The sequence below is a fragment of the Bubalus bubalis genome, chromosome 21 (genome assembly GCF_019923935.1).
Source record: "Bubalus bubalis isolate 160015118507 breed Murrah chromosome 21, NDDB_SH_1, whole genome shotgun sequence".
Classification (NCBI taxonomy): domain Eukaryota; kingdom Metazoa; phylum Chordata; class Mammalia; order Artiodactyla; family Bovidae; genus Bubalus; species Bubalus bubalis.
This window is the reverse complement of record NC_059177.1, coordinates 6,443,345-6,468,823: the sequence shown is the minus strand read 5'-3', so window position 1 is coordinate 6,468,823 and position 25,479 is coordinate 6,443,345. Positions and strand designations below refer to the sequence as shown.

Here is a 25,479-nt window from a genome sequence, read left to right as displayed (position 1 = left end):
CTGCTCCCCCCAGGGAGAGACCCTGGAGTAGGTACCTGGCATTGCATAGGGGGTGTGACCTATGACCTAGCAGAGACCTTTCAATAAATTATGACATCAGTAATTCAGAGGCAGGCTGGGCAGTTTCCCTGCTTCTCCAGAGGGTTGGGGAAATGTTTAGCTTCCCACAGCTGTGAGCATTCTCTCAACATAAAATCTTCTACACAAGTGGGTTTGGCAGGCAAGCTGTCTTCAATGAGTGATGGGTCTTCAGAATCAAGTTTGACGTGAGGGAGTTCTCCGTTAGCCATGGATGATGGCCTGACACCACGATCGTCGTCATCAGGTGCAGCCGCTCTTATCCCCGAAACTCGAATCCGATCTGCTCGTAGTCGGGGGACTAGGGGCTCAGGGTGGTCCCCGGATGAACTAGGTCTTCAATGGTTGGGGATTGATTATTCTGCTGATCAGGGATAAGTACGCTGGGGAAGAGGCAGAGTCAATGATGCTAACTTTCCGGTCCTCGTGTGGCATCTTAGGCATGTTCATAGACCTAAAAATGTCCTTGATGATGGAGAATGGTACTGATGTTAGAGAGTTTTATATTATGGTTGTGATGGTGGTGATAGGAGATAAATGAGGACAGTGAATGATAATGAAGGGACACTTTCTTGTGTACTGACCGTCACCCTGGCCCAACAGGGGGCGTGCATTAGAGTCCTCAATATATGAGATTCTGTGCCGAGCCCAGAGGGATTCTCCCATCAAGTGATGTGGCCCTGAAGGAGTTTCCAGGTTAGGTGTCAGAGACAGTCATGGAACCTGATGATGGTGAAGATGGTAATAATAATAGTAACGGTTAATAGGAAGCCAAACGATTTCCCACTTTTTCAGCCCCATCGGTCCGCTGCGGGGTGGGGGGTACGAGGTTGATGAAAGAGATTCGTTCTGGTTGGGAGTGGTAGGAGCAGGTGGGTCATATATCTTTTATGAAAAACAGTTTAAGAGGCGGTTGAGGGAGGGTATAAAAAGCTCAAAGAATGCAGTGAACAGAGATTGGCTTTTCATGAAGTGGACTGTTTCGTTTGCTCTTGCTGGGCACACTGAAGTGGCAGGTAATGGACGGGGCGAGAGAAGGAGCTGGCGTGCTGCTGCCTGACCTTGGTCCTTCCATCCGTCTTCTGTGTGTTTGTGAAACCTCACACAGCTTAGCAGGGCCACCCCCAAACTCACGCTGTCTCCACAGGAGAGGAGATAGATAAGGTTGAACAGTGGCCACTGGTGGTCAAAATTCAGGCTGGACCAGGAGGTGGAGAATACACGTCTTGTTTCCCCCTCTTTGGGGGATGGGAGGGGTCAGAACAGCGAATCAAGTGGCAGTTTCTTGGCAAGGAAGCCTAGGCTGTCTTGCTAAGAAGGCTTCGGTGTTTGCTGGGGTCCAGCCCCGGTGGATCCAGGGAATTCGAAGCCGGGACGGCGTCGGCGAGGATCAGGGAACAATTGCTTAATTAAACGTTACTTAAGAATATAAAGAGTGGTTAAATAAGGATAGCTCAGTGAGGAAATTCAGTGGAGAAAAGAGGCTGAAATAAGGATAGCTCAGTGAGGAAATTCAGTGGAGAAAAGAGGCTGAATAATTCAGCCAGAAGGTGAGAGAAAGAACGACATGGGGAGACCAAGTTTCGGTGAACAAGGCCCCTCTTTATTTTCCAAAGTAGTTTTTATACCTTAAGTTGTGCATAGAGGATAAGGGGGAAGGGGTAGAGTCATGCAGTAAGCCAGGCTGTCTTCCTGCAAAAGTACCACATGCAAAGGTTTAGGTGATTTGCATCATCTTCTGGCCCGGAGGCCTGTTAACATTTTAAGACCCTTTCTTCAGAAACCTTATTTTTCTCTAAAGGTGATTAGTCAGGCACCACCCTCCAAAAGCATTAGATAAAGTTGCATTCCTACAGGGCAAAGGTGTGGTGGGCTATAACAAGAAAAAGAATTAACTCAAGGGTCCAAGGTTACAAACATTAAAGCTACTACTTACACCAATCATATTAATCAATACACTGCCAGGGACACAGCAAGTAAGGGATATGGAGACTTAGCAGCAAACATTGGCCCAACAAGTGAAAAACCCTTTACCAATACAATTTCTAATCAATCTTTTAACTGCTCAAAGGAATCTGTATTTAGACAGTTTAGAACATCTCATGCCTCTCACAGTTGGGAGGCTCTGAGCAATCACATGTGGCCGGAAAAACCTATTCAGGCAGGCTAGAGGACTTCCAAAGGAGTTTGTAGGTTGAAACACTATCACACCCAGGAACTTTATTAACTGGAGCTGTAAGTTAACTCTCCTTTTCAGAGAGAGGTAGTGTGGGACAGCCCCCCGTAAAGTCAGAGGTGTAGGTGAGAGCACAAAGCAGAAAGTAGGCAGACTCTGGTTTTGAGGGTAGATGCTTGAGAATTTCCAGGGGGACTCCTGAGGCTTGATCCCGCCTTTGCGTATGCCGAGCCTCCTTCCTCATGACCTTTGCCATGGGCGGAGCTTCTCACGCAGGCTCCCGGCAGGTGTTTATCTTGGAGATGGTGTAGTGGTGATTTCAAAGTAGATTCAGAAAATATCATTGATGTTTGGGATTTGGTTGATGTTTACTAGTTTCCATCGGAGAAGGCAATGGCACCCCCTCCAGCACTCTTGCCTGGAAAATCCCATGGACGGAGGAGCCTGGTAGGCTGCAGTCCATGGGGTCTCGAAGAGTCAGACACGACTGAGCAACTTCCCTTTCACTTTTCACTTTCACGCATTGGAGAAAGAAATGGCAACCCACTCCAGTGTTCTTGCCTGGAGAATCCCAGGGACGGGGGAACCTGGTGGGCTGCCGTCTATGGGGTCGCACAGAGTCGGACACGACTGAAGCGACTTAGCAGCAGCAGCAGTCTCCATGCTCCCCTCTCATTAGGCCTTAATCTCACTATTGAGTTGAGCAGCCAGGAGGCTGTGGGATGGGGTGCTCTTTATGGGATGCCATGTGCTCTGACATGGACAGGTTTGCTATCATCACGTGACTTGTGTATATCCAGTATGAGATCACAGGATTCTCTATGTAAGAATACTGGAGTGGGTTGCCATTTCCTTCTCCAGGGGATCTTCCCTTCCTAGGGATCGAACCCGCATCTCTGGTGTCTCCTGTATTGGCAGGTGGATTCTTTACCACTGTGCCACCTGGGAATGCTTCTTTTTAGGTAGAATAGAAATAATATCTACGTCACAGAGCTGTTAGCAAATAGAACAGAGTAAATTAAATTCCATAACCTGCTGTTTCTGACAACAAAAACAAGAAAAGCTCCTTCCTTAATTGTAAAATGAAAAAAATAAGACCACACTTTTTTAAGGTAATTGCTAAGTATTGCCTTAAAATATTATTTGAGAAATAATTGTATGTATATGTAATTTCTATATTTAATATATATGTTGGTAGCTATGTGTCAGACACTGTTCTCAGCATTTTACAGAAAATAACTTATTTAATTCTTAGAAAAGCCCTGCGAGATAAAAACTTATAACCTGGTTCCTTTGTCCATGTATGTTTGATTTTTGGCCACTGTAGACATGTTGGTAGTGGCCGCTAGAAAAATTCTTTCAAGAAAAACTTCAAACTGGGAATTCTGTCCACTCACTCTGATGGCTCAGCGAGTTAAAAAAACTGCCTGTAATGCAGGAGACGTGGGTTTGATTCCTGGGTTGGGAAGATCCCCTGGAGAAGGAAACAGCAACCCACTCACAGTATTCTTGCCTGGAGAATCCCACGGACAGAGGAGTCGGGTGGGTTATAGTCCATGGGGTCACAAAGAGTCGGACACGACTGAGCATTCATGTTGACTGGCTGTTGGCACCGACCCTGCCTCTTCCCCAGAAAATCGGGGAGGTCCCACGAACACCGGTGACTTCCCCAGGCGCAGATCTTTACAAGGTCAGACCAGGTGAGAAATGATATTGACTCAGGCTCCCTGAGAGAGTGCGTGTGGAGAGTGGGCATGTGTGGACACTTGGGCCTCTGTGTCCCCTGCTTGGGACTGTGTCCCCAGAGAGCGTACTGGGCTCACAACTCCCAGGAGGACCTGGTGACCTCGCGGCTTTATTGTGGCCTTGATGTTGTGCTCATGGTGGCTCATGTTGCTGGGAGGCCTTGGAGCATGTGTTGGAGAAGCAGCTGAGACTTTAATCGTGTTTGGGTGTGTTGGACCCTTTCAAGTTAGTTTAATGACATGCCAGGTAGAGCTAGCCAGCACGGCATTTCCCTTTGGGAATGTGTGTTTTTCCAGGGCCGTTGGTGGCAGCCGGATCTGATCTGCCTGTTGGTCACGTGAGCTTCTTCTTGCATGAGTGCCTGGGACTAGTTGCCAGGGTGGTACTGTCCTTCCCCGGCCCTGAGAACCGCAGGCGACTACGATGCTCCTGCTGAATGTTCAGTTTCCTGCAGGGCTGGGAGCCTTGGGATCTCATGCTGGGGGAGGTAAGCAAGCCATAAACAAAGCTGGGTGTAAGCAGGATCACAGCAGGTGTGGAGGACCCAGGGAGAGAATGGGTGGGGTGGCTACCCACGGCGGCCGGAAGAAGCAGAAGGCGTGATTTCTCTGGGGTGAAACCCATCAGCTTAGTGAGAATTCTTTGGACCATCCCATTTAGACTTTACCACTTTTATGTTCTCTCCTTCCCATCTCCCAGGTGTTAGCTGCCTGCATAATCCTGTGAGGAGAACTTGAACCCAGGCAGCTCACTGGTTTGAGTAGACATCCCATCTTTGACTGCACTGGTCTTTGTTACTGAGCATAGGCTTTCTCTAGTTGCGGCAAGAGGGGGCTACTCTCCAGGTGCGGTGCTCAGGCTTTTCGTCGCAGTGGCTTCTCTGGTTGTGGAGCATGGGCTGTCGGTGCTCGGGCTCCAGTCATTGTAGCTCATGGGCTTAGTTGCTCCATGGCATGTGGGGATATTCCCGGACCAGGAATTGAACCTGTGTCGCCTGCATTACAAGGTAGATCCGTAACCAGTGGACCACCAGGGAAGCCGGACATCCCACCTTTGACGTGAAGTCTGAATGGTCAACATTTCCTGAGCAGCGTGTCCCTCCTAGCCCACACCTCTGCTTAGAAGGTGCTGGAAGACTGAGGCACCCTGTCCTGACGTGGGGGGTGTAGTGTGCTGGTAGCTTTCTGAGACAGGCAGGGTGGTGCAGGGGTTAGGGGAATACTGCCTGGGCTCACATCATCTCTGCTGATGGGCTGTGTGACTGGTTGAGAGAGAGACCCTCTCTGTTTCCTGTGGTTGGTAAGGGGTAGTAATAGTACCTACCTCAGAGGGTAGGCGGGTGTTTTTTTTTTTTTGTTAACCTTAAGCTCCTTCTTGTTTAGTCTTTATTTATCTATTTTACTGAAGTGTAGTTGATTTACAGTGCTGTGTTAGTTTCAGGTGTACAGCAAAGTGATTAAGTTATACATACATCTATATCTATTATTTTTCATTCTTTTCCCATATGAGTTATTGCAAAATATTGAATACAGTTCCCTGTGCTATTATACAGTAGGTCCTTGTCGATTATATTTTATCTATGGTAGTGTGTATCTGTTAATCCCCAATTCCTAATTTATCCTTTCCCCTCCACCTTTTCCCTCTGGTAACCTTAAATTTGTTTTCTGTGTCTGTAGTTCTGTTTCTGTTTTGTAAATAAGTTCATTTGTATCTTTTTTGAAATCCCACAGTAGAAGTGATATCATGTGATTTGTCTTTCTCTGTCTGATTTACTGCTCTTAGTTTGATCATGTTGCTGCAAATGGCATTATTTTATTCTTTTTTTATGGCTGAATAATATTCCATTGTACATACATGATTTTTTTTGCTTAATTGTTTCAGGGTTGGTGTGGGGGTTCCACAGATTTCAGAGGCTCGTGTTCCTTTTAACTTTCTCCTTCACCATCCCTAGGGTGTGGCCGTGTCCTCAAAGTTCAAAAAGAGTGTTGGAATTCCAGCCACTGTGTCTACCTTCCAACAAAGCAAGTAGAGGAGGGGAAGGAGTCCAATCCGTCACTGTTCTTCATGAGCTAGAACTTAGTTAGATGGCCACATCTAGCTTAAAGGAAGATTGGGAAATGTATTCTGGCATTGTGTATCAGCTCAGATAACAATTAGAGTTCTCTTGATTTGAGAGAGAAAATGATTATTTTATAGGTAGGATAGATAGTCAGCTGTCACCGCTACATCTGGTTTCAGACCACAAGCTAATTGAGCCAGAGCTGAGGTTGTAACCTTGGTTTCAACCCAGAGATCTGTCTTTCCACTGATCCCAGTAAAAATGGAACATGAGTGTTGGGAAGCAGCTGGTGGACTTAGACAATACATGTTTGGAGGAAAAGAGAAGTTCTTTTCCTGTCTCCCTTGGGCTTGCATACCAACATGAACTGATTTGCCTTATAGTAAAGTCAGGGTCATGGGAATCCTTGAGTCTTGAAATATACAAATAGATCTGTGTATGGTCACAGAGAAGACATGTTTCAGGTCTTATCTTACTGACATCTTGTTAGCACTTGGCACGGCTGATCACTCCTGCCTTCATGAATGTTCTCTTTCTGGGGTTCTGGTTGTCCTCCCGTCTCTCCATCTTGTTCTCTTCATCTCTTTTTCCTGTTTAATGTTAAGAGTTCCTCACGTCTTGATGCTGGGCCTTCTCCTCCCTGTCTTCTCTTTCTGTGCAGTCTCAGTTGTGCCTTTAGCTCTCTTGGCTACTTATTGTCAGATTATTCATCTTTAATCCCCGGCTCAGATCCTGTCTGGACTCCAGATCCATTCATCCAATTGCCAATCAACACCTCCTGGAAGTTGTAAAGGCTTCTGAAGTGTAACAGCCCCCAAATGAAATTCCCAGTCCATTATCAGGTCTTGTCAGTTGTACCCTGGCAGTAATTCTGACACCTCTACCCTGGTCTAGGATATTGCCAGGATTGCTGAAGTTTTTAAAAACACTTTTATTAAAGTATAATTTGAACACTATAAAATTTACCCATTGCAAGCATACAATTCAATAATATTTAACTAATTTATAGTGTGCAGCTATCATCAAAATTCAGTTTGAGAACATTCCTATCACCAAAATAATTCCCTCTAGCCAGTGTATAGTTAATACTGTTCTCATCCTCAGCGCCAAACAGTCACTGCTTGCTTGTTTCTTGGTTTATTTTTAGCATGTGGGGTCTTAGTTTCCCAACCAGGGATGAACCTGTGCCCCCTGCAGTGGAAACATGGATCCCTAAACACTGGACCTCCAGAGAAGTTCTTCCTCTGCTTTTGTCTCTATAAATTTCCCTTCTCTGGACACTTCATATACATGAAATCATACAACGTATAATCTTTTTGCATCTGGTTTCTTTCACTTAGCATGTTATTTCTGAGGTTCACCCATATAGCACACATCAATGTTGTGTTCTTTTTATTGCTAAATAGTATTCCGTTGTGTGGCTATATCACACAATTTGTTTATCCATTCACCAGTTCATGGACATGTTGTGTTGGGAAATCTCTAGCCTAGGTCACATTCTACTTTCTTCTTAACACGAGACTCTCAGCACAGCTAAAGCTGTGTGTTCATTTTTGTAAATACCTTATTGTTTCTTGGTACATTTTCCATACCCCCATCAAATCAGAGACCTTGTCCCCCACCTCATATGTATTACATTTTTTTTTAAATTTCATTTTATTTGCTTTTATTTATTTCTGGCTGCTCTGGGTTGTCTTCATTGCTGCCCCTGGGCCTCTTGTGGTGGCTTCCCTTGTTGCAGAGCATGGGTTCTAAGCGTGTGGGCTTCAGTAGTTGGGGCACACGGGGGCTTAGTTGCCCTGCAGCACGTGAAATCTTCTGGGCCCAGGGATCGAATCTGTGTCCTCCACGTTGGCAGGCAGATTCTTAACCACTAGGGAAGTCCCTGCCTATGTATTTTTAGCATTTAGCATATAGTGCCTAGCAAGTTTGGTACTCATTAAAAAAAATATATATATATATTTATTTTTATATATATAAAAATATATTTATTTATTATATATATATATACTTTTTTTTTTTTTTTAAAGAATTGAGTGAATTCTTAGAACTAAGACTTAGTTTTGGAACCAAAGCCAAATTCTTTAAAATTTAGCTGAGTTTATGTAAATTCTCTTTTCTTTAACCATAGAATGAGTAAACGTATCCACAGTGCTTTATCGATATCACAGAATGTGGTCCAGCTGACCACATCTGAGAACCTTGCCAAATCATATTGGCACAGCACCTCCAAGAAAAGAGCAAACACTGGCTCTTGTTTTAAGTTCTATCTTGTTGGCTTTGTTGCCAATTAACTAAACCGCTGATATAGTGTAATATGAGCATGGGATCCGATTCACTGTCTGCATTTGGAAAAGTGATGTGGACGCTGGGAAGTTCTTGTTTTATACCCACTCGGACCTTGAGGCACAGCGATGGTGGAACAACAGTTCAGAAGAGAACGAGCCAGCTTTCTGGCTCTGCAGATGCAGGAATCAGGGCTCTGAGTGGATGAGTGCCGTGGCCAAGGTCACAGAGTGAGGACCAGTAGCTCTCAAAGCGTGGTCCCGCCTAAGGCATCAACATCACCTGGGAACTTGCTGGAATTCTCTGGCTCCACCCAGACCTCCTGAATCTGTGGGAGGGGCCCAGGAGCTTGTGTTTTTAACAAACTTGCAGGTGATTCTGATGTAGCAAATGTTTGAAAACCACAGGTCGAACCACCTGTCTTCCTGCCAGATCACACCTCTTTCCTCTATGCCATGTAGCCTGTAGGGAAAAGTAAAGGATGCTTTGATCCAGGGACAGTGGAGTTTAGGGTGTGATTTCACTGGATTTGTGTTGTTTAGTTGCTAAGTTGTGTCTGACTCATGTGAGTCCATGGACTGTAGCCCGTCAGGTTCCTCTGCCCATGGGATTTCCCAGGCAAGAATTCTGGAGTGGGGTGCCTTGCCTTCTCCAGGCTGATTCAGTTGGATATTTAGGGGCAGAAAACCTGAGCCTAGGGGCCTGCTTCTGATCCTAACTGCTTCCCTGGCCTCCACAGGCCAGCTTTCCATCTCTCTTCATCCTGGTGGGCACCAGGCTGCCCACACACGTTTGCCCCCGGGCTTTAGCCAGTATTCTTTTCAGTGCGATTTGATGTGTATGTTCAAGGTTTTAGTGTAAAGCAAAGACTTGATTCAAGACTCTGCCCATCTCAAGGATTCCCAGGTAAGTTCCTTGTGTTGTCGATGGCAAGAATGAAAATGAACCGTGAGCATTAAGATGGGTCTTGACATTTTACAGTTTAAAGAAGTAGTAGTTGAAGTTCTTAGCCAATGGCCTTGGAAACGTGAGTGAATAGGAGTTCAGAAGTGCCTGTATTAACCCTTGTTAGAAAGGTCTCAGTTCTTGCTCCAGGTATGTAATGATCTGGTCTTCAAAGGCAGATGGAATCTCATCATACATGAAATCCAAGTGTAGTGCATCCAGTCTGGTGTTAAAAGTTCGCTTTGACTTAACGCTTATGCTTTGTCAGGTGAGGTGGTTCACGAGGCAGCAGCCACTCGGCCTGGTCTCTGGGGCTGCTGTGCCCAGGTGAACCTACATGATGCTAGCTGATGATCCAGTTATGCAGAAACAACATTCCCGCTGACATAATTTTTCGTTAAATCTTTCTCAAAAATACTCCCGCAGTGGCAGAGCCAAGATACCTACTGTCTGAGCTGTTGTGATTTAGGAGCAGGGCTTCAGCTCTTTCACACAAAGATAAAATAAGGTCAGCTCATATTTAAACAATACGTTCTGCTTTGTTGGATGGGCCCATAGTGCTCAGATGTTTGCTGAATGAATGATTAGGAGGAAAAGCTTGAAAGGCTAGGGGGGAAAAAAGGGGGTGTGAATAACACGCTTAAGGTTTTTATCCTGACTCGATTTTGCACTGGTTTTTTCTACTTATCTAGGGATTCCTTGGTGGCTAAGACACCTGCAATGCAGGAGACTTGGGTTTGATCCCCTGGGCGGGGAAGATCCCCTGGAGAAGGGAATGGCTACCCACTCCAGTATTCTTGCCTGGAGAGTTCCACAGACAGAGGAGCCTGGAGGGCTATAGTCCATGGAATCCCAAAGAGTTGGATACAACTGAGAGACTAACACACACTAGGGAAGTTTTGAAATTCATATTCCTGATTTCCTGATCTCAGCCACAAAGATTCCGATTCTCTATGGGATGGCAGTCCGGAATCCACATTTTAAACTACTTCTCTGCTGATTCAGAAGCAGGGAACAGCTGACCCAAACTGTAAGAACATTCTTTTTACAAGAAGACAGTTAAAAATACTCTTTTTTAAAACTCTGCTTTATTGGTTGTCTTTTGTTTTATTTATGGCTTATTTTTAACTGGGGATTGCTTAAAATTTATAAATATGTGTAAATACTTTTCTTTATGGTTTTGCCTCTCCTGTTTTGGTGCCTTCCCCATGCTAACAGTTTAAAAATACCCACCCATATTTTTCCTAATATGAATATATTAAGTTATATGATATATATATATAATGTATTATTAAAACTAATACTACTAGTTTTTTTAAAGTCTCTAACATGTCAGATGTTATTGTGAGGTCTAAAGATTGGCCCTATAAAATTTTTACTTTTTGATGCTGTTTTTAGCCAACATTTTGCAAAATGTTCCATGCACATTTAAAAAGTTTATATTAAAAAGTTTGTGTGTGTGTATTTTTCATTTGGGTATGTAATTATTTGTAACATTTAAAATAAAACTTGGAAATATATTGTTTTGAATCTGTATGTTCCCATTCCTTTTCTACATATCTGTCCAACTCTGGGCAAAAGGATTCTAAAAGTTTCCTAATCTGATTGTGTTTTGTTTTTTTCGTATATTTCTGTCAGTTTCGACCCTGTGTTTTGCATCTTTGCAGTGAAAACGGTACTTTGATCAACACACACTGTCTGCATGGTTTTGAGCCTTGGGCCTTACGGCTAGATTGCCTGATTAAAATCTACACTTAGTTTCCTCTCTATAAGATAGGGAGCGTGCTGTTTGCCTTTCCGCACTTGAAATTTTCATCTGTAGAAGAGGCAAGTAGTCAGTCACTCAACCCAGAGAAGGCTGTTTAGCTGGAGAGCAAGGCCACTGTTGCCATGGTCAGAACAAGGCACAGGTGGACTCGAGGAGTCCGAGTAGGAGCTTCTCAGAAGACAGAGGGCCTGGAGTATGCAGATTTCTACAGACATTATGATTCTGTGAAAGATTTCCAGGACACGCCTTTCAGAGTACAAAGTGATTTTGGAATATAAAGAATTTGTCTGGGTGAGGTCCATGGGAGTTTGTCACTGAGCTGTGTTCCTGAACCATGATGTGTGAATATTTGGGCTGGAGACTAGCTTCTCTTGATCAATAATTAGTGTGGGGTTGGAGGTAGAAACAAAACGGAGGGCCTGGGAAGGTGAGGCAGATCCCAGCAGGGGGGACACCAGTGCTAGCTGGGTCCTGGGCCCGGGTGGGCGAGGCCTCGAGCCTGGCGTGAGCCCCACACGGAATGGGAGGGGTCCTTACTCCCTTCTAAAAATAGTAACCTGGGTGTTAAAGGTGTCTGCTCAGGCATCAAGGGCTGGGCAGTCACCTCCCTTCTCAAGCCCTTTCCTCTTGTTTTACTTTTCACTTTTAAGTTTAGATGAAATGTCTTAACTTTTTGTCAGTAGCAGCCTGTCTGGCGAAGTTCCTCTTTAAAAGAGTTTTTTTTCACTGCAGTTTTCCTCTTTGTAATTTTCTTGTAGTTTGCTTGTGATTTCTGCCTCTTGGCATTAATGAGCTGCTTCCCCCCGTGTTCCCACCACCCCCACCCCAATCCTTTCCCTTTATTTTTCTGCTGCTAACTGGATGCTGATGGCAATTAGCACGCTATCCCCTCCCAAAGTAAAAAAGTCAGATTTTCAGTTTTCAGATCCTGAAGTTGAACCTTCATGAAAGTCTGTAACACAGGTGAGGGTGGGAATTAAAGGCTACAGGTGTTGACAGATGACTCGCTGTGATGCCAGGATTGGAAAGCAGTTAAGCCTAAGGGCAGCTGCTTTGTATGTACGCATGCGCAAGTGAGTGTGGCTGTGTGCGTCCAGATGAGTGTGCGTGTGTGTGCACGCAGGTGTGTCTATGTGCAAGCACATGCTCACGTGTTGTTTCCAAAGCAGTGGCTTGTTCTCAGCCCTTGTGAAGTGGGCCTGCCGCTCCCCGCGGGTCCCAGCCTTGGAACAGAGCGAGGTTGCCACTTGGAGGCTGGCCTGATGAGGACTGATGGCATGTCTCCTAGGTTGGTTTGACGCCTCCTTTTTTCTCTCCTCTCTCCCCTGCACCCTCCCTGGTTTGTTAACATAGCCCCTAAAGTATGTTCCCTTCGTATACAGTTAGGTTCATTTGCTCCTCAGTCAAGATGCAAACTGAAGCTTGAGATGCTAATTAGAATTGAACCCACTCTAGGAATTCGGTTCGTCTTACTCATTTCTCCAGAATGAAAGGCCTTTAGCAAAGTTTCAGGAGTTTATCTGGCGTTTGCACTTAATTTGGTGAAGCCTTGTCCCGAAATGCATTTAACTTTTCCATTTAGGATGAAAGTCGTAAATTTCTGATGCAGCAATGCCTGACAGAGCCCTGACCCTGCAGGAAACCAAATGTAATTTCCTTCCTCCCAGGGGATGTGACCCCCCCCCCCCCCCCCCCCCCCCCCCCCCCCCCCGGCAATGCGTTTCTTAATGCTGGGTGGGCAGCTCCTACCTACACGTGACAGCTGCTAACTCAACTTTCAAAGGCGGTCCTGGAAGAACACTTTATGTTTAATCTGTTGCAATTTTTAATCGGATAGTCTCCCATCATTTCCTTCCAAATAGGATAGAACTTTTAACTGTCTTTAGAAAAAAAGTAAATTAATGATAACCTTCTTTAGTGCACCTGATTCAAACCTGTATTTTCATTGAAACTATTTTAGGAAGCAGTGGAAAGGTGTGTTTTGTTTTTGTTTTTTGTCTGAGGCAGGGGATTAGAATTAAGATGTCATTTTGAAATAGGTAATGTGAAAAATCATTCATGTGTTCCCATAGCCTGCATGATTTGTGCTCGTTGGGTTATTCTGTCATCCTGATTGAGGGGGGAAAAAAACCAGAATTCAGTTCATTTCTTAGTAATGTCCTTTGCAAATATTTGGTTGGTATGAATGAGATGAATTTGTGAAGCTGCCTCTGGGAGCTGGAAAGGCTAATGGGCCTGGGTGATGAGTGGACGGAGCAGGAAGGGAAGAGGTGTTGAGTCTTTCTCCATTCCAACAAGGGCACAGGGTGGATGGGGAGGGTCAGGGTGTGGACGGCAACTTGGCTTACGCCTTTTCCTTGAAGCCTGTTGAGGTTGTACACTACCTTTTCTGCTTTCCTCTGTGTAAAGGGGGCGTGTTTATAGATGGGGAACACTGCACTTCTGCCAGGGTGGTTTGGCGGGGAGGGATGCAGGGGCTGGAGACACACAATGCTGTAGTTGGAGACGAGGCTCCTTCCCTACACTCTACAGATTATTGCTCTCAATGCTCTGATCTGCCAGGAGCTGTCTGCATACCGGCAGTCACCATGACAGGAAATCCAGGCCACGTTGAAACCACGACTCCTAAAGAGAAGGCAGGGTCAGCATTTGAATAACGTGACCCCTGGTGGCTCAGAAATCACCGCAACTCCTCTCTCATGGATAGAATTTGGTTTTCACATCTGTAGGGTAAGGGAGTTAGAGAAGGCGAGGTTTGGAAAGACTGGCAGTTTACAGGAACAGATCACCTTTAATGAGGCGATACGGGGCAGCAGTCAGATTAGTGAGCTGCTGCGCTGACCTGAGAAAAGAGGAAGTATATATAGGCATGTATGTGGAAAGCTACTGTCTTAAGGGGCCTGTTCTTCCCCAAGGTTGTTCGGAGTAGTTATCTCTTAAACGGCTGGGGCAAGGAATTCTGGAGCTCGGCCAGGGGCTGGACCGGCTGGGAGCTGAGTGTAATCAACCTTAATGTCCATTTTTTTTTTCCTTCTGGTGAGAGTTCTTTGTTTTGCATAGCATGGTGGGGAGGACCCAGAGGGGAGCTTTAACTCCAGGTTATTTTGATCCGTTAACTTTCCTTCAACATCACAGAAAGGAGGAGTAGAAGGACATGAAAATAGACACTTTGAAAAGATTTTTGGTGAATTTGCCAGGCTGACTGCCATCACAGATCTGAAGCATAAGATAAGCAGAAGCCTCTTTCTCATCCTTGTAGAAATAAGGATGTTTTTTAGCAGGTGGCTCTCCTCCAGGTTGTGATTCAGGGTCCCAGGCTGCTCTCTCTGGGGGTCCTTGGCACACTCATTGTGGATCCCCAGTGGCCCCACAGGATGTCTCCATTCCAACCTGTGTGAGTGAGGGTGTGTTGTGTGCCTGTCCTGCATTTTACTTCCGCTCACATTCTGTTGCCACAGTTCACATGGCCACACATGCCGACAAAGAAAACTGGGAGATATATTCTGTCCTTTCCTCTCATGTCTCTTGGAAGAAGTGGGCAGGGATTTGCTGATGTGCTGTTAGTTTAGACCAGTGCTCCTCAAACTTGAGCTGCATCAGAGTCACCTGGACGCCTCCTTGACCCCTTCCTCAGTGTTTCTGATCCAGCCGGCCTTGGATGGGGCCCAAGGATTTACATTTCAAACAAGCTCCCAGGTGAGCTTGATACTACTGCTGGGCCCGGGACCACACTTTGAAGAGTCCTGGCCCACAAAGGCATTTTTGTATCTTGATTTATCCACGGTAGTGGTGGAGACCTGGAGAAGGCCATGGCACCCCACTCCAGTACTCTTGCCTGGAAAATCCCATGGACGGAGGAGCCTGGTGGGCTGCAGTCCATGGGGTCGCTAGGAGTCGGACACGACTGAGCGACTTCACTTTCACTTTTCACTTTCATGCATTGGAGAAGGAAATGGCAACCCACTCCAGTGTTCTTGCCTGGAGAATCCCAGGGACGGCGGAGCTTGGTGGGCTGCCATCTCTGGGGTCTCACAGAGTTGGACATGACTGAAGTGACTTAGCAGCAGCAGGAGCAGTGGTGGAGACCAGAAGTATAGCCTTATTATTATGACCCAAAAGAGATCAAGGGGGGAGGAGAGAGGTAAAAAAGATAGTCTTGTCCAGGACATTTGGAATGTTACAAATAATTAAGAGTGGAAGATTTCTTGGAGGAACTGGCATTCTGGAGGGTTGAGACCTGGGTTGTCGGGTGTGCCTGCCCTGTGGGCTGGGGATGCAGTGGCGCCTCTGTGGGCAGGCAGGGGGACTTTCAGCTGCGCTCGCTCTCTTGGAGCAGGTAGGTTTGGAGAATGAAGCACTTAAGTGGGTAAGGAGAGGTGACCCGGAGCAGGTGGTGAAGGAGGACTTGTGGGAGACTCGAAAGAGAGTTTGCGAGCTGGACTGAACCAGGTGTGGGTGTGGACACAGACAAGCAGGACTTGGATTTGGAGTTTCTTTGAGTCCCAGCCCCTGAAAACTGAGGGATAATGATGGCTGTCTGTCGGATACTGTGAGAATCAGGGTGGCAGTTTGTACACTTTCTTAGTTTGTGGTGCTTAGAGGTTAAGAAAATGCCCCGCGGTTTCATTGATTAAAGCAGTCATCTGCAAACAGCTTCATGTACATTTATGTCCTAACAACTCAGTAGCCATTTGAAAAAATAATCACCATAAAAGCACAATATGCTTCTGTGTTAAGAACCGCAGTTACATGTTGATGGACTGCGTGTGCCTGCAGATTCCAAACTGGCTGGATTGTCTGCGTGCTTGGTGTCTGACTTGCAAGCCTCACTGTGTAACCCTCAAATATGGGACGTATTTTCAAGTGCCTGTGCGAGTTCCCAGTGGCGACCCAGCTGCTTGGGTGCATGGATTGAAAACTGGAATCTGGTAGGAATCTGGTAGTTTTCCCCCTTCATTGATTCACTGAATAAATACTGAGTATCAGTGAGGTGTCAGGCGCTGTCTGTCTCTGGATAGGGTAGAGTCGGGGGAGGGGGCCGAAACCAGACAGTAAATTGGATAATCCTGTAAATGCAAATTCCCATGGGGGCCAAGGCCATGAGGGGCAAGTTCCAGGTGAGAACTTGTGGGAGGATTTGACCTGGTCAGGAGAAGCTTTCTCAAGTTGGTGGCACTTGAGTTGTTCCTAAAGTTACCGTGCGGTATAAATAGGGGAAGGAACCATGTTCTAGACACAGGAGTGGCAAGTATTTTCAAGCTAATGAAGGACTGACTTTTTTCCTTCCTTAATTGCACCATGATTTGATTTGAGACTGGTTCTGTGGCTTGGGTGTGGCTGTGGGTCACCTCCTGGACTTTTCTTTAATGAGAGAAACCCACTGATGGTGCATTGGGATGCTGATGCGAAAACCAGCTGCACAGAGAGTCAGTGTTGTTTTGAATAACTGTTCCACGTGGGGAAAGAGCATGAGCAAAAGCCCTGTGGTGGGAGGCAGCTGGGGGAGCCGGCATGGGTGGAGCAGACAGTGGGAGGCGGGGAAAGCAGGCAGGGGCTATGCTGAGCCTTTGGGCTCCAGGGGAAGTGTGGGTCTCTGATGAAGACGGCTTGTGGAGAAGCGCAAGTTGTCTGGACTACTTTCTGCTGATAGATTGTGAGTGTCGATAGGCCAGGTACTCAGCTCCCAAGATTTGTTTGAGCCATTCAGACAACTAGCAGTTCCTCTGTTTTTCCCCTGGTTATGGACTCCAGTGGCATTGTGGCCGCCCAGAGCAGAGGGAATTCTTGCCCTGTTGTGTGAAAAGTGTCCTGTGGAAGGACCCGCTGGAGGTTAGAGAGCTTTGTGAGCACCTCTAGTTCCTGGTTGGCCCAGCCCTGGGGCTCAGGCCCCATACAGCGCCCAGGCTGCCCCGGAGCCCAGCCCAGCTTGCTACTTCCGGGGTGTGAATTTCAGGTGTTCCCGTGAAGTCACATCGAACTTGTTACCAGATTCTGTATCCCAGTGCCTTGCGCTTCTTTACCATTTTGAGGCTCATGTGTATCTGTGGGCATCGCACCATATCCCGAATGGGCCTGGCCTTTGTTCAGGAGCCACGACGAGCTCCATTCTGACCTAAGAATCAGACTCTCTCTCGCTACCCAGGGTTGGCTTGTGTGGGTGTCTGGCAGGGATTTTTAGCTCCCAGCATCCTGGATCGGGACCCTTGATGTCAACATAAGGATTCAGTTCTTCTTCTCCTTTGCTGGGAGAGAAAACCGACACCCTGTGATCTCTCCGCCCAGGTACTTCGTGCTGGATTTCGAGGCTGGCATCCTGCAGTATTTTGTGAACGAGCAGAGCAAGCACCAGAAGCCTCGAGGAGCCCTGTCTCTTTCTGGCGCCATCGTGTCCCTGAGCGACGAAGCACCCCACATGCTGGTCGTGTACGCTGCCAACGGGGAGATGTACAAACTGAGAGGTATGTTCACCTCCCGGGAAGTGTGCAGACGGGCCTCGGGTTCACAGTTAACATGGTGATGGCGCTCTGGTTTTTCAATTTTTAAAAAATCACCTTTACCAGTTTGCCGTATTTGAGGACTCTGGTGACAGACACTGCCTCTCCTCCCCTTGAGGTGAGGAGAGGAGCTGAGATTAGGAAGTATTTGTCCTCATTAACCAAGGAATTAAGGAAAATGCAAGATGAGTGATCGCAAAGCTGGCTGAACCTTAGGACTTCAGCGGATTTTTCATATTAGCTCAGTATATATTTGCTTGTACCTTATATAGTGACTCTTCAGTGCCCATGAGGCTGTGCTCTAAAGATAAAATAAACCTTTCCCCCCCTTTCTACTTTTTTTTTGTGGCTGCACTGCATGATATGTGGGATCTTCCAGGACCAAGGATGGAACCCGTGGAAGCATGGTGGCTTAACCAGTGAATCACCAGGGAAGTCCAAACAAGTCTTTTAGGGATCATGGTGGGGACCTTCCTGGTGATCCAGTGGCTAAGACTTTGCCTTGCAATGCAGGTGGTGAGGTTTTGATCTCTGACTGGGGAAGCTGGGATTCCTCAGGCCTTGCAGCCAAAAAGCCAAAACATGAAACTGAAGCAGTATGGTAACACATTCAATAAAGACTTTAAAAATGGTCCACATCAAATAAATAAATAAATAAATAGCAAAATAACAAATCTTTTATTTATTTTTTTTTAGAAAATGGTCATGGTGCCCTCCACTCAGTTTCTCTAGAACCAGCTGTTAGTAAAGGCCCCTTCACTTGTACTTTATTTTGGGGGCTGCATCAAGCAACTCGTGGGATGTTAGTTCCCCAACCAGGGATTGAACCCAGGCCCTCAGCAGTGGTAACGCTGGGTCATAACCACTGGACCGCCAGAGAATTTCCCCTACTTGTACTTTATTTAACCCTCTGTGGCCCTAGACCCTGGTGAAAAGACAACTGGTGTTATTTCCTGTTGTCTACTGTCTCCCCTTCTCTTTGCTTCTTGAAAGCTAGGAGCCCAGCATTTGGCCACAACTGGAGCTTGTGGGCCAAGCTTCACCAGTGGCTCAGCAGTAAAGAATTTGCCTGCAGTGCAAGACATGCAGGAGGCATGGGTTTGATTCCTGGGTTGGAAAGATTCCCTGGAGGAGGGTTTGGCAACCCACTCCAGTACTCTTGCCTGGAGAATCCCATGGACAGAGGAGCCTGGTGGGCTGCAGTCCATAGGGTCACAAGGAGTCAGACACAACTGAAGCGACTGAACACACACACACAAACACACACACACACACGGAAGAACTAGCCACCACCTGCATCAAGGCATATGCACTGCACAGGTTTTCAGATGGGGCACACTTGTCTGCAGTGACGTGATTTGATTGCTAGACCATTCTACCAGCATTCTGTCATAGGTGCATTGCCGGAAAAATAGTCGTCTTCTCATAGAATAACAAAACCGACCCCCAGATGTGCATTTGGTCACATGTGCGCACACACATACAGTCGGTGTTGTTAAGGTCTGAGGAAAGAAGTGTGTATTAAGTGCTGGGAGGTGGCTGGTAATCACACCTCTTGTGTGCGCTCAGCCATTCGGTCATGTCTGACTTTTTTGCAACCTCATGGACTGTATAGCCCGCTAGGCTCCTCTGTCTATGGAATTTCCTAGGCAAGAATACTGGAGTGGGTTGGCATTTCTTCCTCCAGGGGATCTTCCTGACCCAGGGATCAAACCCACATCTCCTGCATTGCAGGAAGATGCTTAACCGCAGAGCCATTGGGGAAATCCACGCCTTTTAACATATTTATTTAAGGGAAGGCTGAGTACAAAGAAAGGGCCCCTCATTCTTTGTGCTTGACCCGGGGGCTGACAGTGGTGGGTCGGCCTTTGCAAAACCAGACTGAGGGCTTTGATTCCCCAGCTCAGAGGCCAGTGTTTGCTGACTTTCCTCCAGGCTTTGCTACCAAGGGGTAGGCTTAGCTGCGGTTCCTTTATTATATTTGTACTTCATTTACTTTTGACTGGAAGAAGGCTCTTGGATAGCAGGGAGATCACACCAGTCAATCCTAAAGGAAATCAGTCCTGAATATTCGTTGGAAGGACTGATGCTGAAGCTCCAATCCTTTGGCCACCTGATGCGAAGAGCTGACTCATTGGAAAAGACCCTGATGCTGGGAAAGATTGAGGGCAGGAGGAGACGTGGGTGACAGAGGATGAGATGATTAGATAGTATCACTGACTCGATGGACGTGAATTTGAGCAAACTCCGGGATATAGTGAAGGACAGGGAAGCCTGGTGTGCTGCAGTCTGTGAGTTGCTGCAATGAGTTGGACATGACTTAGCAACTGAACGATAACTTTTGATCAAGCCGCAAGGCTTGTAGGGTATTAGTTCCCTCACTAGGGATTGAACCCAAGTCCTTGGCGGTGAAAGCTCAGAGTCCTAATCACTGGACCACCAGAGAATTCCCTGAGGTTCCTTTATTATCTGTATACAAGTCGTATCTCAGGATCTATAAAACAGTCCCCAAAACTTGTGAAATAAAAATGCCCTTAGTTGAAGAAAGTTTTTGAGTTTGGGGGAACCATGAGAAGAGCCATGTTTTCTTTGGAGATTCATGCAGTGCATGTCCCGCATTTATATGGTCCTTGGTTTCGCTTTGCTGTTTATTGCTTAATAAATTGTCAAAGCAGAAACAATAGCAGCTGAAAAACTTAATGGCATTCCCTCCCCCTACCCCAGGGCTGTCAGGGTTTATACAGATGACACAGCTTCATACAGAAGAACAGTCTAACCAGTTTGCCAGTGGAGACATCTTTTTGCCTTTTAGTTGTTATTCTCTAGATTATCAAGCCCCAAACTTTTTTTTTTTTAGGATAGTTTTAGTAGCAAACATAAAAGTTTTATTATCTGCATGAACTAATAATAAGGGCTAAATTTAGCTTAAACTTATCCACTACAGCAAATGCAGGATACATTTCCGCGGCTTTCTGGCTGGTCCTTCGTCCATCCCCCAAGGATCTGGGCATCGATTTTCTCATTTCACATCTTGCTTCACGTAGAGATGAATCTTGATGTTAATAGATGCACAGCTTTGAGGAATGTTTTTGGGGCAGAGCCTTTGGGTACTGCCACAAACCAGCAATGTTTCTGAGGAAAATGACTCTAGTTTTTGCAAAAATCCTTTTTTCTTTGGAGTTGAGGTTCACTGGGTCTACACTTCCAGATTTCTTTACCTGAAGCTGTGTTTTATTGACAAATGACACTGAGGTTCATTTTCGTAAAAAGTACAGACTTATAGGGGAATCATTCTGTTTTCTGCATAGAAAATGTTTTCAACATGTATGCAGTATTCTTTTAAAATATGTATGCAGTGAGTTATGCAGTTAAATTAATTTGGATTTTATGAGACCCTGTTATGTATCCATGGTCTTAAGAAAATGAGTTTGTATATTTGAGAGATGGGGCTGTAGATGGAAGATTGTGACGAATCAGTTGACTTGTCCTTAGAAGTCTCTTTAGGGGACAGTTGAGGGTCTCTGAGGCAGCATTTGGTACCTTGTTCTGTCCAATCATAGTAACCCTTGACAACACATATTAAAATGATAATTCAGCTGAATGCTTATTTTGTAAAGGCTGATAGCTCCGTAGCACAACTTCAGTAGATAACAGAGGGGCCCTGAAACACTGTACTCTGATCTTCCTATTAGCCACGTGGCAGCATTAAAAACAATCATGTTTGGTCCTCTCTGCTGCTTTTAAAGAAGTAGAAAATACTTTTGCACAGTAGGTTAAAAACTGGCCAAATTGTTCTTAAGCATTTCAGACTACATTGTTAACATGGTTTAAGAGGGAATTTGGGGGTTACTTCTTCAGGGAAGCCTTCCTTAAGCACTTGTCCTAGGACTATATTAGGTACCCCACTATATAATGAAGCAAGGTGTTGTGTGTGTGGGGGGTTGTCTTTTCATTTGGGGCTTCCCAAGTGGCTCAGTGGTAAAGCCACCTGCCAGTGTAGGAGGCACAAGAGAAGCAGGTTCGATTCCTGGGTCAGAAAGATCTCCTGGAGTAGGAAATGGCAACCCACTCCAGTATTCTTGCCTGGAAAATCCCCCAGACAGAGGAGCCTGGTGGGCTGCAGTCCATGGGTCGAAGAGAGACATGACTGGGCTACTGAGCACTCACACATATCCACTTTTCTTTTTGTTTATTGTTTCCTTTACTGTGCAAAACCTTTTGAGTTTAAGTCCCATTTATTTTTGTTTTTATTTCCATTATTCTGGGAGGAAAAAGATGTTGCTGCGATGTGTATCCGAGAGTGTTCGGCTTATGTTTTCCTCTAGAAGTTTTCTCGTCTCCAGTCTCCCATTTAGGTCTTTAATCCATTTTGAGCTTATTTTTGTGTATGATGTTAAAAGAATGGCCTAATTTCATTTTTTTACATGTAATTGTCCAGTTTTCCCAGCACCATTTGTTGAAGACACTCTTTCCAACTTTAATGTAGACTTGCCTTCTTTGTCATGGATTATTTGACCATAGATGTGTGGGTTAAGGTATTTTTTTTTTATTTGGCTGTACCAGGTCTTAGTTGTGGCATGTGGGGTCTAGTCCCCTGACCTGGGGATTGAATTCGGGGCCCCTGCATTGCGAGCACAGAGTCTTGGCCACTGGACTACCCGGGAAGTCCTAGGTTAAGATGTCTTAACAGGGCATCTTTGCAGCCACTTAGACATGCCCCACCAAAAAGCAAATTCCACCTCTTACCCTCTGCTAATGACAGGAAATCTTACTCATTTTTCTTCTGCTTGAAATTTCTGAGTTTGGTGTTTATTAGTTGAAAAGAGACATTTAAAAAAATGTGTTAGGGTAATAGAAATGCTACAGTGTGCATGAACCTCAAAAAATGTTAAGCTAAGTAAAATAAGGCAGTCACAAAAAACCACATATGCATGATGCCATTCGTATGGAATGTCTAGAATAGGCAGATCTCTGAGACAGAAAGCAGATTAGCAGTTTCCTAGGGATGGAGAGGGGGTGAGAGGAGAGAAATGGGAAGAGACTGATGATGGGAACAGGATTCTTTGAGGGATCCTGAAAATATTTTAAACCAAGATTATGGTCACAGTTGTACTATTCTGTGCTGCTGCTACTGCTGCTAAGTCGCTTCAGTCGTGTCCAACTCTGTGTGACGCCATAGACGGCAGCCCACCAGGCTCCCCCGTCCCTGGGATTCTCCAGGCAAGAACACTGGAGTGGGTTGCCATTTCCTTCTCCAATGCATGAAAGTGAAAAGTGAAAGGGAAGTCGCTCAGTTGTGTCCGACTCTTAGCGACCCCATGGATTGCAGGCTAACAGGCTCCTCCGTCCATGGGATTTTCCAGGCAAGAGTACTGGAGTGGGCTGCCACTATATTTACTATTCTGTAAATATATTAATACTCAAAATCACTCCATACTAAAAACAGGTGAATTTTACGTATGTAAATTCTATCTCGGTAAAGCTGTTTTAAAAACCTGTTAGAAATTTAAAAATATCTATTTGTTTATTTAACTATGTTGGGTCTTAGTTGTGGCATGGGGGATCTAGTTCCCTGAGCAGCGCTCGAACCCCAGCCCCCTGCATTGGGAGCCTGGAGTCTTAGCCATTGGACCACCTTAGGAATTTTTGTAAAAATGATATAGGTGTACTGATTCAACTCAGTTGTGTCTGACTGTTAGAGGCCCCATGGACTGCAGCACGCCAGGCTTCCCTGTCCATCATCAACTCCCAGAGTAGTATAGTGATTCCTTTTGGAGAAATTGACCTGTATAGATAGGTGCAGTGAATTCCATCCAGGAAAATGAAATTCTGAAAATGCCTTTAAGTTTCTCAATAGAACTGTAGAAGTTTCTTTTTTTTTTATTTTATTTTATTTATTTATTTATTTTTTAATTTTATTTTATTTTTAAACTTTACATAACTGTATTAGATTTGCCAAATATCAAAATGAATCCGCCACAGGTAGAAGTTTCTTTAAAAAGAGAGGGGGAGATTTTTGGTTGAGACTTGGTGTCTGCTGTTTTTTGGTGTGAGTACAATCTGTGTTTGCCTTGCCTGCCTTCATCTCCAGGCCCCCAAGCCCTCAGGTGTGTGTAGAAACAGGTTGGATGTGTTTTGGCTCAATTGCTACAAGCCTTTGTTTCTCTATTTCAGCTGCTGATGCAAAAGAGAAACAGTTCTGGGTGACTCAGCTTCGAGCTTGTGCCAAATACCACATGGAGACGAATTCGAAGGTAAGTAACTGCAGAAATGGGGGGTACCGGGGGCAGGTTGCCCCAGCTAGGATGGCTCCCCTTCAGCCCAGGATCGGCTTCTTTGGGGAGCTGTTTTCCATATTATCTTTAAAGTTCACCACCATTAGGAATTCATACTTGTCCCATGACATTTACATTTAAAGCCGAGAGACTAGTGGGAGGATTTGCTTATACGGAGAGTGAGGGGGCAGGCATACACTTGATGGGAGATGATTCTGGAAAGACACTTGTAGAGCTTTCTGTGTTGTCCATTTAGGCAGCCGGTCGTTGGTCTGCAGAGAACTTGAGCAGGTGGTTTCATGGTGGCAGCAGAGGAGTCTGGTTTACTGTTCACGAAGACTCGTTGTCTCGGATCCTTAAATAAGATGAGACCCCAGATTGTTGAGGCGCTTCTGCCTCTAAGTGTGTCTGTGTGTTCTCGGGTACTTTGGCATCCAAGTGGGGCTTAGTTTCTCTTCAGGATTCAGTCTGAGATCTTGGGTCAGATGTGCAAGGTATAGGAGGTAGGAAGTGGGCATTCTCACGGATTGTTCAGAAGATCTCCTATCATTAAATACAGAAAATAAGTCAGAGAAAGGAAACCATCTGATACTGCTCATGCGTGCATGCTGTCGCTTCAGTCGTGTCTGACTCTCTGCAACCCCAGGGACTGCAGCCCGCCAGGCTCCTCTGTCCGTGGGATTCTCCAGGCAAGAATACTGGAGTGGGTTGCCATGGTGCCCTCCACGGGGTCTTCCCTGACCCAGGGATCAAACCAACATTTCTTAGGTCTCCTGCATTGGCAGGTGGGTTCTTTACCGCTAGTGCCACCTGGGAAGCCGGACATTGCTTATATGTAGAATCTAAGAAATAACACGAATATATGTACAAAACAGAAACAAACGGACTTGGAAGACAAACTTGGGGCAGAGGAGAAGGGATATATTAGAAGTATGGTAAGGAAAACTTATTGACTAGTAAAATAAAATGGGAAATAAAAAGTAAAAAAAAACAGACGTATGGGATTAAGAGATATCAGATCAGATCAGATCAGTCGCTCAGTCATGTCCGACTCTTTGCGACCCCTTGAATCGCAGCACGCCAGGCCTCCCTGTCCATCACCAACTCCCGGAGTTCACTGAGACTCACGTCCATCGAGTCAGTGATGCCATCCAGCCATCTCATCCTCTGTCGTCCCCTTCTCCTCCTGCCCCCAATCCCTCCCAGCATCAGAGTCTTTTCCAATGAGTCAACTCTTCGCGTGAGGTGGCCAAAGTACTGGAGTTTCATCTTTAGCATCATTCCTTCCAAAGAAATCCCAGGGCTGATCTCCTACAGAATGGACTGGTTGGATCTCCTTGCAGTCCAAGGGACTCTCAAGAGTATAAACATACGCATAAAGCAGATGAGCAACAAGGATTTACTGTGTAGCACAGGGAATTCAGTGTCTTGTCATAACCTAAATGGAATATAATCTGAAAGAAAAATCACTTTGCTGTACACCTGAAATGAACACAATATTGTAAATCAACTATATTTCGATTAGAATGTATAAAAAATAATTGCCTGATGAATTTATTCAGGGCAGGAAATATTTGTTAAAATTACTATTCAAAGGGCTACCCCTTTTATATCATTAGTTCAAGCTAAGTTATGATATTCAGTTGCAGTCT

General features: G+C 45.6%; 1 protein-coding gene across 9 annotated transcripts in view; it reads left to right on the top strand.

Moving 5' to 3' along the window:
* The window catches only part of OSBPL10 (oxysterol binding protein like 10), a 334,487-nt gene that overhangs the window by 84,423 nt on the left and 224,585 nt on the right, over nucleotides 1-25,479 (top strand). For 2 of the 9 annotated variants that reach the window (XM_025272583.3, XM_044934022.2), the window contains exons 2-3: nucleotides 17,341-17,516; nucleotides 23,727-23,806. In XM_025272583.3, the coding sequence (XP_025128368.2) occupies nucleotides 17,341-17,516; nucleotides 23,727-23,806 (256 nt within the window). Of the gene's footprint in view, nucleotides 1-190; nucleotides 326-987; nucleotides 1,095-5,951; nucleotides 6,022-8,749; nucleotides 9,252-11,689; nucleotides 12,022-12,140; nucleotides 12,347-17,340; nucleotides 17,517-23,726; nucleotides 23,807-25,479 lie in introns of those variants that run through there. The other 7 variants (XM_044934023.2, XM_045163948.1, XM_044934026.2 and 4 more) reach the window with 7 other exon arrangements.